The following is a 14,106-nucleotide window of genomic DNA, read 5'->3' as shown; positions in this document are numbered from 1 at the left end:
TTGGAAATGAAGGAGCCACAGGCTAATCCTAAGAAGTCTTTTATAATAAAGATATTCAGGTTGTAACATAACTGTCGTTACAGGATTTGACCTGAATAGGAAAAGAAACCAAACAGAACTTTCTCCACAGAGGTCTTGGAGGATGGATGGTGATAAACCCCCAGGAGAAACAGCAGCTCTCTCTTATAAAACTTTAAAGACTCCCGCCCCTCTCATAAGGAGTTCTTGCTGGAGAACCACAGGGAGAGACACAAACATGCCTGGTCTATAGAACAATATACCGACTTCAGAGGCTTGGGGATCAGAGTCCAGGTCCTGGCTGTTCCGCTAACTACTGTGTGATCTTGGGAGAAGTCAGTTATGATTTCTGTGCCTCAGTGTTCCCATCTATCAAATGGGGATAGAGGAACCCTAACTTAGGGTTACCAAGAGGAACACGGTCCTATTTGCAAAAAGCACCAGGCATAGTCCTTGGCACAGGGTCAGTTCTCAGTCAATACTAGCCTTTCCTTCTTCTCTCCTGACACTAGCCTTTTTATGCAATTTTCTAACCATCTTAAGAAGAAAAAAAAAAATTTTAATTTCTTCAGTGAAAAATATTGCCCCTTCTGGCCCATGAGGTATAACGGAAAGATTCCTGGAAAGAAAATCAGAGGACTTCACAGTAGTTCGGCTTCTACTCACAAGTCAGACCCTCTCTAGCCCTGCCTCCTGGGCTGCCTACCACCCTCCCCCAGCCAGCATGGGAATGAGAGTTCAAGGAGATAATGTGGGAAAGCCCTTCGAGAACTCTAAAGTGCTCCACAGATGGAAGAAAATATCACCATTTTAGTGCAGTTCAGAGACAGACGTCTACATTATTCGGCTTATGGGGACCCCAGACTGCAAAGATCCGGCCGATGTGAGCCACGCCAGAGAAAACAAACCCCCAAAAAGGAAGACATGAGCCAGCTGCAGAAACGGGGCTGGGAAACTCGGCAAATAATCCAAGTTCACTAGTGCGGGTGGATGTGGATGTGGATGTGGTCTCCAATCGGATGGAAACCAAGGGTAAGCTCATCAGCCGAATCGTTTGGGTCCTTTCTGAAACTAACATCATCAGAGAGGGGTGTTCAGGGAGTCTAGAGCAGGGGGACTAAATGGAAAGAACAGAGAATCTTTCCGGGGTCATTCATCAGTATTCAAGGAAGAAAGACACGAGAGATTGCAGAGGGGAGTATCCCGGGCTCCAGATGGATGGACTGCAACGCAGGATATATGACTTTTCCAGAACAAAGTCACGGTCAGAATCATCAAGGCCACTTGGTCCCCCCTCTTTGGTTCTACTATCACCACCATGAGTAACAGTAATTATTATCACTATTAACGACTGCGGTTTCTGAACCCTGACCATTTATTGGTCACTGAGCTAAGTGCTGCGTGTGCCTCCTTAACCTCCTCTTCCCCACATCCCATCCACAAAGTGTGCCCATTTTACAGATGAGCAAATAGCTATTCCAATTATCCACTTGGAAGATCTTTATCCTTAAGAACCCTTAATCCAGGAGCTAAGAAAAGGATCTAAGGGTCAAGGACATGCCAGTGTCTCAGAAAGGCTCTCCCTGGGTGTGGATGAATCACAATTTCCTCTTCTCAGGCTCAATAAAGGACAGAGAAAAACCTGAAGCAGTCAAGAAAAGGTGGTCAGTCACTCATAAACCTTGAAGTAGGACACAAGAGTCCTCCTCTCCAGCCTTCTTCGTGACACACAACTTTGGCCTCAACATCATTGGTTCATTTTTCTGCCCTGAGGAAGAAGCAGACCCTGAGTGATGCAACAGCAGCTTAGAAGTGTGTGTGTGGGGGGGGGGGGGGGGGGGGGTGCAGAGCCAATCGGGACAATTTAGATAACTTGACATCAGTACAGAGGGTGATGATTTCACTTCCTGCTTCTTATTCCGTACAGAGGAGACAAGAAAAGACTTCTCAGCCATCCCCTAAAAAAAAAAAAAGAAAAAGAGAAAAAGAAAAAAGCCGCCAAGCCAGGGCTCGGCAATTAGCGTTGGAGTAAGTGATCATCTTGTGATTGCTCAGCTGGGGCCCAAGACTTGTAACTGCATTTAGAGTACAGAAATAGAAGATGCTGCAAGAGAGCAGAGAAACCTGGCCCGTTTGCCAGGAGAAAAATGTCCTGAAGCTGCTGGGAAATTCACTCACTTGGGATCAGGGGGTGTGTCCTCATTAAGTGGGAAAAGTTAACAAATAAGCCCATCGATGAAGTCCACCTCCTTCACTCCTCTGTGGAGTGTCCACTGTAGCTTCCTCTCGACAGATGCCAAATCTCTCATACCAAGCTAAGCATCCCAACTGGCCTCTGATGTACAGCCAGGCCCAAATTGGGGGTAGATTGATTGTAGCCCATCCTTCTTGCCAACAGCAAGCACTTTGGCAAAAGCTGCCCGATGCTACCAGGAGAAAACAGGGCCCGAGGTCATGGGCAGGCTCCCAGTTATCAACAGAACCACTCCAACCAGGCCCGTTCTGCCCACCAAATCTTGGGACTCTTACAAGCCCCACAAGCCTGTCACGGCCACCACCCAACAGACCCCAGATCATCCCCAAGGAGACCATGGGTCACACCTTTCTTGCAGGATCTCAAGGGTAAGTCAAAGGAATGTTCCAGTACATTGCACTTCAGAGATGCACCCCTGCTCCCATTTCTGGGGCCCAAAGAAAAGTGAGGGATCCCAAAGCCCCCTCGATTTTCCTGAGAGCTGCAGGTAACCCAATGCCTTAGAAGTCTCTAGGGCATAAGCGCCCGGCCTCCGTCCTCTCCCATGTTGACAGCTTCCCTCCCCCAAGTGTGACTACCACAAACTGGTACTCCATGCACCATATTCTGCGCATGGAGATGTTGTGTTTGGCCCGTGGGGTAGAGGGGTTTTGTCTTCAGTTGCCAGCATTGAAAACTTGAGTGGTTTCGCTGGACCTCCAGCTCTTTTTGAAAAAACAGTAAGTCTGGCAATGCGAGGCCCCCACCCCCACGCAACAGCAGCATCAGCTGGCTGCCCCTTCAGAGGGGACATGTGGTCCCCAGCCTCCACCGTCCCCACGTGACCTGCCATGGGCGGTTAACTTTGTGAACTTTGAACGAGTTAGCATGAAAAGAAAGACTTCTCGGAGGTCAAAAGCTTCTTCCCCTGGGATGTTTTACATTGAAATTCAAATCCCCAATAAAATAAACACCTGGAGCATCTGGTCCAAGGCCCTCCTCTGGTTCCAGCTACGCCTCCAGCTGCAAAGAACACACATGAGGAGAATCTCACCACAGACGCTAGACTAGGATAAGGGGCAACAGCTGAATGGGACATTTGGAAAGGAGGTCTCGTCCCCCACAGCTAATACGTCAGGGCCTGAGCAAGGGCCTTGCAGCATGCCAGTTCCAGACGGAGAAAAGAAAGGTGAGCACCAAGCAAGGGTGGCCATAACTGGTCTGTGTGTGTGTGTGTGTGTGTGTGTGTGCGTGTGTATTCACTGATTATTTACTATGTGCTTGAGAAAGCACACAGAGGAACAGAGGGTGAGGCCAGGACCCCCAAAGGGAACCACCCCTACCACCACAGTCCTCCATGGTCTCTTCTTTTTCCCTGCCTCCCTTCCCGCCACTTTCTGAGAGCTTCCTCTGGATGTTCTGCCCCTTCAGAGGACACTCCTATCCAGCGGACTGCCCTCCTCTCATCAAATGCAAAATGCCTCGGCCAGTACAACTCTCCTGTGGCCAAAGGAAAGATTCACCTGCACGTCACTGCTCCATTTTCTCCCCAAATACAACAGACTCCTGCCTCTCCACCTGGTTCCTGCCGAATCTCTACTCTCTCAGGAACGTGCCCAGTGGATGTCCAAGGTGGCCACAGGTCCAACCAGAGCCAACCCTGAGGAGGCACTTCCGCCATCAGACATGGAAGGCAGGGGGAAGGAAGGGGTGGAGAGAGGTACAGACAAGAATCGCACCCAGAGCCATGCGACCCGCAAACTGTCCCAGACAAAGCTGTGTGACCTCTTATACAGGGGTCTCCATTCTCTGAGCCCTTCTCCACGGAACCCAGAGCCTATTCAGACACAACACTTGGTCTGCCCCTGCCTTCCCTCTTTTTCCAGCCCCACCTCAACACACAGCCGCACATGCACACACACACACACACTCGGACCTACAAATGCTCTCAGAAGCATAGCGTTCACATCACAGATAAGTGGAATATCTTACTTACATTCCCATCAAATTGCAAATGAAAAACAACCAAACTTGGGAGTCAGGAGACTTTCCCCCTCCAAGCCCTGGTTTAAGCTTTTCCTTCTGACAGGAACCTTAGAGATCCTCAAATCCCAAACCCTCACTGTAGGAGGTAAAGTTGGAGGCCCAGGGCACACAGTGACAAGGCCAGGCCCAGACGTCAGGTCTCCAATTCCACCGCCCAGCACTCTCCTGCCACGCGCCCCCTCCCGCTCCCTGCAGCCCAGGTCCCAGATCTACTCACATATAGCGCAAGTGAGGGTTCTTGGCAAAGGCTCTGGGCTGGATGCTCCGAAGTCCTGAGTTCTTGATGGTCCTGGAGAGAGAGAAAAACAGGGTCAGCAGAGCCTACAGAGCACCGGGACGTCTGCTCCCAGCTGAGCTGACAGAAGGTCGCGCCAAGGCTGTGCCTGCAACCGCCCCTGTGAACTGAATGCATTTCCTCCTCTGCCAGCATCACCAGGGGCCCAGGAGATGGTATCTGGGCTCACACCCCACTGGGACCCAGGAGAGGGATCCAGATGTGCCCGCAGCGGTCAGCAAGCAGGTAACAACAACTGGTCTCCTCCTCAAGAATCTGGTCCAGTGACTGTCCCTACTCCCTCTCCAACCCCAAGTGCCCCAGAGCCACTAATACCTAGAGTCAGAAGGAGGTGGCTGGGAATGTGGCACCTTGGGGGGGGGGGGACCATTAGTCAACCACAGGGTTGAGGCAAGAACACTAGTCCGGAGACCTGGGTTCAGGTCCTGCCCTGAAACACTAGCTACTGGTGAGACCACAGAACACCCTTGCTTTCTAGGCTGAGAGGAAATGGGGGAGGGGGAGGACGTGGCCTCTGAAGGCCAGGACATCCCCCAAGTAGGTGGTACTGACTCTACTAAAAGAGAAACAATGGAGCAAAGTGAAGAGGACAGCTGGCAGTGCCCAGCACCCCTCCGTACCCCCCCACCCCCCTCCCGCCTGTGACCCCACCCAGCCCTGGAGGCAGCCTGACATCCCCCCCCCCACCCCACACCCACCCATCACCCCACCCGTGACCCCACCCAGCCCTGGGGGCAGCCTGACATCCCCACCCCCCCCACCCCCATCCTTGACTTCCCAGCGACCCCACCCAACCCTGGAGGCAGCCCAAAGCCCCTGCTGAGACTGAGACCGGGCACACTCACAGCTTCTGGAGGCCGGTGTAGAGCTCCATGTCCACTGCATTGAGCGTGTGCAGGCCCCGCCAGTTCTCTATGTGTCTGCGGAGGAGGAGGAAACACAGGGTTCAGGTCGGCCGGGGTCCACAGGAAAGGTGCCGTCTTCAGAGCCAGAGAGACCCGGCTCCGAATCCCGGATCGCCTACACACTAGCCAGGCCTTCTGCCAAGCGGCCAAGGGTCTCTGAGCCTCGGTTTCTCCCTCTGTGAGGGGCTATGCACACCACCTGCCTGAGGAGATCGTCACGGGACCCAGAGCACCTGGCCCAGGGACAACATTTAGTGTCCCCTCTCAGCTCCAGAAAGCTCTCCTTTTTTAAAGACTCGAAACTCGGCTTCCCGGTTGGGTTTCGTGACTTAGTTTCCCTTCTTCTCAGGACATGCTCATTTTCTTAGCGGTCCAGAAAGACAATACAAATGATACGGTTTTTAAAGGGGGGAGGGGGAGAGTGGCTGGACAGTGGGCATGGCTTTCGAGTGGAAGAGCCCAGGAGGAACATACACTGGGTTCAGGTCCCCCAGGGTCCAGACACTGACAGCCTCGTTTCGGTGACCCCAGCCTAACACATCTGGAGTTCAAGAACACTAATAGTTTGATTGGGCAGAACCAACTCCAGAAAGTGGACAGGCTGGGGACCAGGGAGGCGCCACGGCGTCACAAAAGGAAGTGAGACCAAGGAGCCCAGCTCCGGCTTCACCTCTGGGACCTAAGGACCAGTGGCTGTGAGCAAGAGATACGACCTTTCTGGGACTCTTTTGTCTTCATGTGCAAAGGGAGAGGGTTCACACTAGATCAGCAGTTTCTCTCCTCACAAAGGTCTCCGCTTAGAACTTTCTCCCAAGGGACCTCATGTTTAAGGAGGCTTGCATGGAGCAGGCACACTACATTTACTAAGTAATAATTAATTCATCTTCTCCGATTTATTCATCGAAGATATAAATCACCATTAACCAGAGCTTTTTATCAAAAGACAGAAACCAGCACTAACTCGTCCAGTAGATAAGCTCCAGCCCAAAGCAAAGGAACTGGGAAGTTCTGTAAGCACAGGAGGCTGGCCTGTCCGAAGTTTGATTCCTGTTCTTTTTTTTTTTTTTTTTTTTTTTGATATTGACCAAATGCCAGAGACAAACATCCTCCAACTCAGCCATCCAACTACTGATTATTAAGACCCTTTCCAACTCTAGGGTTGTGCGAGAAATTACCATTCATACACCTCTCTGCCCCAAGGAGCTGCGAGGGGCCTCAGGGGAAGGCCCTCTGGGGCCCACCCACCCTCCTGGGATCTGATACTCCCCCCCCCCCCATTAGGGCCCCTGAGGTCAAAGTACCCTCTCAGCTCATCCCGCGACACCGCTATCCGAGCCGCACTGAGGCCAGAAAAGTGGCAGCCACCTTCCCCAGACACCTCCTCCCCGGCCCCGCCCCACCCGTGGCTCTTCCGTCTGCCATCAAGTAGAGCCAGAGCCAGGAAGGCCGCAGGGCGGCGGTGGCCAGGGCCTCTGGAAGCATTTCAAAGCCGCACAGTGACAAGGTGTGCAGAGAGCCCGTTTTGTACCACATTCTCTCGGGGTTCCTGCTGAGCAGCCAGACACACTGGCATCTGCTGGGGACATGGACCAGGTGGCCAGGTCGGGACCGAATTCCAACTCCAAAGTCCTCTCCCTGGAAGTCTCGCGGCCCCAGGGCGGTTTGCTGGGTCTGGTCCTGCCAGGGCAGGGACCCTGGCTCCGTTTCAGGTGAAAAGGAATACCAGAAGGAATAAAATGACCTGTGCCAGTGCCCCCCAGGTGTGTTCACTGGACCATCAGTCCAGGTAAACTCCCAAGTAGGTCACACTGTTCCTAAAGACAACCATTCATTCACAGGAGCCCAGCTGCAGGCCAGGATCTGCTCCCAACAAGCAGCTGTCAATCAACTGCTTAAATAAACGAAACCATTTTTCTTAGGCCACATTAGAAATCCGTAAATGTGTCTCTATTATGGTTGAGTTGGCAATCATCAGTGCAATCTAACACTTTGCCCTTCCTGGCCCTCACGGCCACACTTACCCTTATGGCCACACATTGACCCCTCCTCGACATAGGCACACACTGAGATATGGCAGTGCAATGGGTGAACTCTTTGGTGCAAAGGGTTCCCTGGTTACGAGGCGATGGCCCCTGCTTCCTCTGTTGGGTCTGAGTTTCCCTATAAGGGGGAAGAGCATTTTCACAGCCGCGGTGCCACGGTGTGGTGAGGAGTCTAGGCTCTAGAGCCAGGTCAACAAAACCACAGCTGCAACAAAACCACATCCATTTGCCTCGAGCCAGGCTGCCAGGACGTACAGCCTGGCCCCGTCGCTGCCTCTGCCTATGTGACCCTGTCCAGGTTACTCCACCTGTCTGAGCTTCGGTTTCCTCATCTGTCAAACGGGGTAATAAAATACCTCCAGCATAAGAATGAGAAGTGGATGGAAAAGACGAGGTTAGAAGCCCCGTACGACAGCTCGGGACACACAGTAAGTCCTCGGGGAATGCTAGCCTGGATGGTTATTTTTAACCCTGTGCTTCGCTGAAGCTGAGAAGTCTTTTCAAGCTAAAAACGGCATCATCATGGTTCTGCTGGAAGTTGTCACTTCTCAGCAATCATTGATAAAAACTCCATGTGGCAGAAAAATGGAGGGGCAGTAAATCTGTCATTTATGACCTCCAGGAAAACTGTTCAAGCAGAAATTATGAACAGGTTCAGGGAATGCACAGCCGGCAGCTCGGAGCAGGTTCCGAGGGATGCGGGGGCGGCAAAGGTGCAGCCTGACATTTGTGCATGACATGGGCCGGGCACCTGCCAAGTTCTCCTATGACTCACCGCTGGGAACCAGCCCCCGGCGCGGGGGGGGGGGGGGGGTCAGTTACGGTAACTATGCTGGCTGCCACGTGTTAAAAGTTTAAGTGGAAAAGGCAGACTCTAAAAATAAAATAAATAAAAATATACAAATAAAAATACAATTAAAATAACAAATGGATAAATAGAGCAAATTTGGTTTGCTTTTGTTCGTGGTAAATAGTAGTGACCTGGGCCTAGTACGATTGATTATATGTGGCTTCTTTTTTTGTGGTTTTCTGGGGTTCCAGGATGTCTTCCCTGAGCGCTTATTTCACCGCTTGAAAAACTATCCATAACGATCATTTTTTAAAGGAAAGTGAGGCACTTGAACCTGTGCGGGGCAGTCACCGGTCACTGTGTTCCAGGGCCCCCCGCTGTGCCAGCCAATCCCTACGGAGGCATCCCAGGAGCCCACCTCACTGTGGGAAGAACTCCGAGCGCTGCCGGGAACACGAGTCACTACGAGACTCAGTGCTTGTCCACTCGAGCACAGAGTACAGGGTGGTGGCTGGCCCTGAAGAGACCTGTAGCCTTGTGCTCCATCTGTGTGCTTCCATCGTAAGCAGCGAGGGGTGGGGGCAGAAAGGAGGCAAGATGGTGGACTCTAGGCTCCCGTCCTGACTAAATTACCTCCAGGAGAGTCTCTTTATACCGTTGCTCTCAGCAAGAAGTGATTCTGCCCCCCACCCCCAAGGAATATTTGGCAACGTCTGCAGACATTTCTGTCGGTCATGACTTGGGGGTGGGGGCAGGGAATGATGCCAGCAACTAGTGGGCAGGGGCCAGACATGCTCCTAAATGTTCCACAAACGCTCAGGACAACAGAGAATTATTGGCTCTAAATGTCCATATTGGGAAGCCCTGCTTCATTATAAAGGCTTCTGTCTTGAGATCACCATTGAAGAATGCATTCCACAGCTTAAAAGAGCAACAACTTTGATAATGGCTGCTTTGCAGCAAATACTAAGGGGCCCCAGGCCAAAACCAGAAAGCTTGCCTCTAGGTCCCTGGGTCCAGGTGACAGGAGAAAATCAAAAGCCATGGCTCCCAGACCCCCTCAAGTCAAGGGCATTACTTGATGAAATAAGGGACTCTTTGGCACACTGGACCAGGGGCAGTTACACATCCCAGAAGCAATAACGGTCTCCTCTTGTCCGGCTCAGCCTGGAACCCACCAGCCAAGAGCTTTCTCCATCACTGAGAGTTCCTCTTCTGCATGGCTTAGTCCTGCATGGAAATGGGAATGCTCCAGCCTGAGAATCAGCTCGGGGCCCTGTCCCTCCTCTCGGGCCACCGCCCTCCCTGGACACCCCAGAATCCCAACGCTTCGCCAAGAGCAAATGTGCAACACTCCTCCAGAGAGAAGGGAGGAAGAAATGAGGCTTAATTCATGATAATGTTGAGCAACCAAGCCAGAGCCAGGCTTAGGGGTGCAGCTTGGAAAACCTCAGCGAGGTCTAGGTGAGCCTCTGTGGTCAAAGAACACGCTGCTGTCCGGTGGACTGGGGTTGGGCGTGTGCGTGGCCTCTTCAGGAGTAGAAGAAAAACTATCAGAAATGAAGTCACCCCCAGCAATTCACAACAACAGCATGCAGTCCTGAAATCAGACAGCTGCTTCACACCCATTCTGGGGATGAACTAGGGCACAAGCGAAATATTAATTAAGATATCCACAGAAAATATAAAAAGCCTTTGTGCTAGAATAAATCTGACTGTGCTTTTTGTACCATAGCTTTTTTTTTTTTTTCTTCCTTCTGTTTGGCTTGAGCCAATATGGAAATGAATTGGCAATCTCCAGGCACATAAAAATTAGATGGTACAGACTGTGTGGTCCATATTTTAATTAAAAACATGTCATGGGGATATGTTTAAGAGTTGTTTAGAATTCCAATATTTAAGTACTATACATAGAAAACTCTAGAACACGGAGACATCTACCCCCTTCCATCATGACGGGACTGAAGTTCATGCAAAGGCCACGACAGGTGTCTCCCTTCACCTGACAGAACTCTCCTCATCACCTGGACGTTGGGCAAGACAAGGGATTAGCTGGTGGCACAAGACAGCATCCTTCCTTCCTCTACACATGGCAGGCCAGTATTACCTCATTTCTGCAATCTTCTCTCTCTCCTCCCTTGCACTAAGACCGCTGTTATTTGCACTGGGATTTCTCACTGCTATTAATGATCTGTTCTTCATAACCAAATTTTCCGGACAACTAAATTTAAATGCAAAACCTCTGCATGTTCAACCTCCTTGCTAGATGTTTCTTTTTGCCCGAAAATGCATTACACACCTCCTTGACTTTTTAAGCAGAGGAGACAGAACGTGACTTACATTTTCTTGATGATCTGGGATCATCATGACCAAGCTAACTAGTCTGCTGAGCTGTAACACAGTGACACCTTCAGAGGTTCCTGAAGCATGCAGAATTTACACCTCTACCCAAATGGCCCTACCCAGACATGATTCCTAAGTCTTAATGGTGATTGTATCCATTTGCAGCAGCTTTCTGGCTCTTTCTTTGCTATCCGGCCGTGGGCCATCACCCCTTAGACACCTTCCCGTGGTGTTGGCCTTTCCTCCCCTGAAACACACTGTGACCGATCTGCTCCGCAGCCCCTTGGAGCACAGAGGTTGAGCGGTAGGCACCCTGGAGGCAGGGTGACCAGGAGCCAACACCCAGCTCTGGCACTTGGAAGATGGATGCCCCTGGGCCACTTACTCAAGGCTCTCCGGTCCTCAGTGTCCTCACAGGAAATCTGGTTGGTGTGAGAATTAGATGAGGCAAATGTCTTAGTTCCCAGTTCAGTGTTGACGCATAGCATCTGAGTGATTAACAGCTGATTCCATCACTACTGTTGGAACCACATAAGTAAAAGTAAATAGAACCTGTGTAAAGATCTAAGAGAACAGGGGCACCTGGGTGGCTCAGTCGGTAAAGTGTTCAACTTCGGCTCAGGTCGTGATCTCACAGTGGGTTCGAGCCCCATGTCGGGTTCTGAGCTGTCAGCTCAGAGCCTGGAGTCTGCTTTGGATTCTGTGTCTCCCTCTCTTTCTGCCCTCCTCTGCTTGTACTCTGTCTCCCTCTCTCTCAAAAACAAGTAAACGTTAAAAAAAAAAAAAAATCTAATTCTCCTGAACACATTGAGAAACAAAGTTTCCTGATTTGGAAAATTAAATGCTTGAGCTGTAAAAAAAAAAAAAAAAAAAAAAATCTAAGAAAATATAAAAAAAATAAACACACATGTGCATATGCGTGTGTACACACACATGAATAGGTAGATGCTTGTCCCTATTTTCTTTGTTCCTAATCTCCTTGCTGGATAATTAAGGTGAACAGGTAAGTGAAGTATTCTTAGAGGTGTAGTCGATTGACATTTTCCTGGGGGCACCTAAGTGGACACGCTAATATCATGTTCCGTATATCCGCTCTGGGAGGTGTATCCTGGCAGGCGGCAGCTGAAACAGGCATTTCTCAGATGTTCCTGTATCCGAGTATTCCACTCCTCCAACACAAACCCTAAAAGCTTCAGCGAACAAGGCTGTGCACACCTGTCCCTTCTCACCGGACGGTCCGGGTCAGACCTGAGGCCCCCACCCCCTTCTCCGAACCCTGACTCCAGGATGCGGGCCTGAAATGAAGTACGGAGCGGAGTGCCTAGGGGAAGCCAGCCTGGGATTCCATTCCTTAACAAATCAGCACCAGAGCACACGCACGCATGGGCACGAGTACGTACGTCCGCACGCACGCACAATCACAACGAATGTGCCGCGCATTTGACTCCGAAGCCTTGTAGGGCAATAAGGAAATTGATTTGTTATCCAGGCATATTATGTCTAGTGATCCAGACAGAAGCATTAGCTTTCAATTATCTGATATGCTTAGCATCATAAACAAACCGTCTGGAGCAAGAGCTCTATGGCACTGAGGAACCAAGAGGGCTGGGGAGAGCCGCGCTGGATCACACCAGCCAAGTCACCAGGCTCTGTCTCCCTTGACAGCTGTCGGGGCGGGGGCGGGTACAAGATGCCTGGGGAGCTGGGCCTGAGAGCCTAGAGAGCTTTCTCGGGCTGGCAACCCCAGCATGCCAGCCCATTAGCGCACCAGCTCTCCGAGCAGCTGCACGCCAAGGACCACGGTGAACCAGCCCAGCATCTGGGACCCCCGGGACTGCAGAAAGGAACATTCAGACCGTGCCGGGAACAGATGGGAAACGACAGCATCTGTGTCGGCTTCCTGATCAACTCCAAAGCTCCTGCCAGGAACAGGGAACGTTTGTGCACACACCTGTGCTCTTCAGGTGCGGAGATGCTGCGTCTGCTAACGGGGAAAAGGACAAGGGCACACACCCTCTGCTACCCTGGCTAAGAAAAGGCCTCTCATCTGGCACTTGGCTGGTTCACTGGGGAATCTAAGCTGTCCTGGTTGCCCCCCACCCCCTGCCTCGCCTGTGACCAGACTGGCCGGCCTCTCCCCAGTCTAACTGCTGCTGGCTGGGCAGGCAGGTGGGTGCAGGCTGGAGACACCAGGATGCCCACACATCGGCCCACGTGGAGCCGCACCTCTAAGCTGCGAACAGACACTGCCTCCTAACTGGCCTCCCTGATGTCACTCTTCCCCCTGACCAGTCTCTACCCCTGCACAGTCACACTCTCCCCTGCTCCAAACCCTCCAACCGCTTTCTTTGGCTCTTACAACAAGATCGGAACACTGTGCCATGGCCCCGAGGCCCTGCATGAGCTGGCCACTGGCCGCTGGCCACTTCTATGGCCCCTTCTCCTAACACCTTCTCCTTGTTTTCTGGGCCCCTGCCACCCTCTCCTGCCTGTATTTAAACACACCAGACTTATTCCCAGCCAGAACTTCCATGAAACACTCGTTGCGGTTCCTTCTAATCCCTCAGGGCTCCCTGCAAAGGTCACCTTCTCAGAGACGCCTGCTCTGACCCCTATGTGAGCTCACCCCCTCCTTTTCCCCGCCAGCTGCTCTCTGACACAAGCCCCTGTTCATGTCCTTCACAGTCCTTAATAAGCATCTGTAATTGTCTTATTTGATTATTTGATTATGTGGCTGTCGTCAGTTGTCTATAGGCTAGAACTACGGAGCATGAGAACAGGGATCGTATCTGTCTTACTCACCACTCACTCACCTCCAGAATTTCAAATAAGGGCAGGTACCCCCGGGAAAGTACATACTTGGGAAGCCATCCAGGTTGGTGCCCAGCAGCCACCTCGTGCCTGGGGCCTGCCATAATCAGCACCCACACAGTCCCCACTCTGGACCCCTTGAGCATCCTGGAGCCCACAGGTCGGACCCCACAGGCACCTTGAACTTGATCTCTGAACAGGGATGTGGCCCACGGCACACCATTCAACATCCCAGTCGGCATCCTAGAGAATCACTACAGGGCCCAGAAATGGTCTCTGGAGGCCCCTGGACCAGATCTCAGGTCTGTTGCTCACGATCAGTGCCAGGAGAGGGACTTGAAGTGGGCAGGGCCCCCTCTCGCCAAACAGGAGGAGATGAGGTAGGCTTTTGGCACCTTGGCACATCTTTTCCATCTTTCCCCTTCCTACATGACTTAGACTTTCACCAGATCAGTTTTCCGAGGGTACTGACCAGAAGTATATGTCTCCAGTGACAACTGAGGGAAGGAATGAATGAATGAATGAGTGAATGAATGCATGCATGCATTAGGGAGCCCACAAAATGATCAACAATGTACTCAATGCTCCATCAGCTCCCCACGTAGACCTTTCCCTGCCCTCAA

At 51.6% G+C, this 14,106-nt stretch overlaps 1 protein-coding gene across 1 annotated transcript in view; it reads right to left on the bottom strand.

The window, feature by feature from the left end:
- NTRK3 (neurotrophic receptor tyrosine kinase 3) overlaps positions 1-14,106 on the bottom strand; it is a 397,129-nt gene that overhangs the window by 316,479 nt on the left and 66,544 nt on the right. Inside the window, 2 exon segments of the mRNA XM_045448711.1 lie at positions 4,515-4,586; positions 5,438-5,512. Of these exon segments, the coding sequence (XP_045304667.1) occupies positions 4,515-4,586; positions 5,438-5,512 (147 nt within the window).

Source organism: Leopardus geoffroyi, chromosome B3 (assembly GCF_018350155.1).
Source record: "Leopardus geoffroyi isolate Oge1 chromosome B3, O.geoffroyi_Oge1_pat1.0, whole genome shotgun sequence".
Taxonomy (NCBI): Eukaryota; Metazoa; Chordata; class Mammalia; order Carnivora; family Felidae; genus Leopardus; species Leopardus geoffroyi.
The sequence above is the reverse complement of the archived record's forward strand: the minus strand, read 5'-3'. Positions and strand labels throughout refer to the sequence as shown.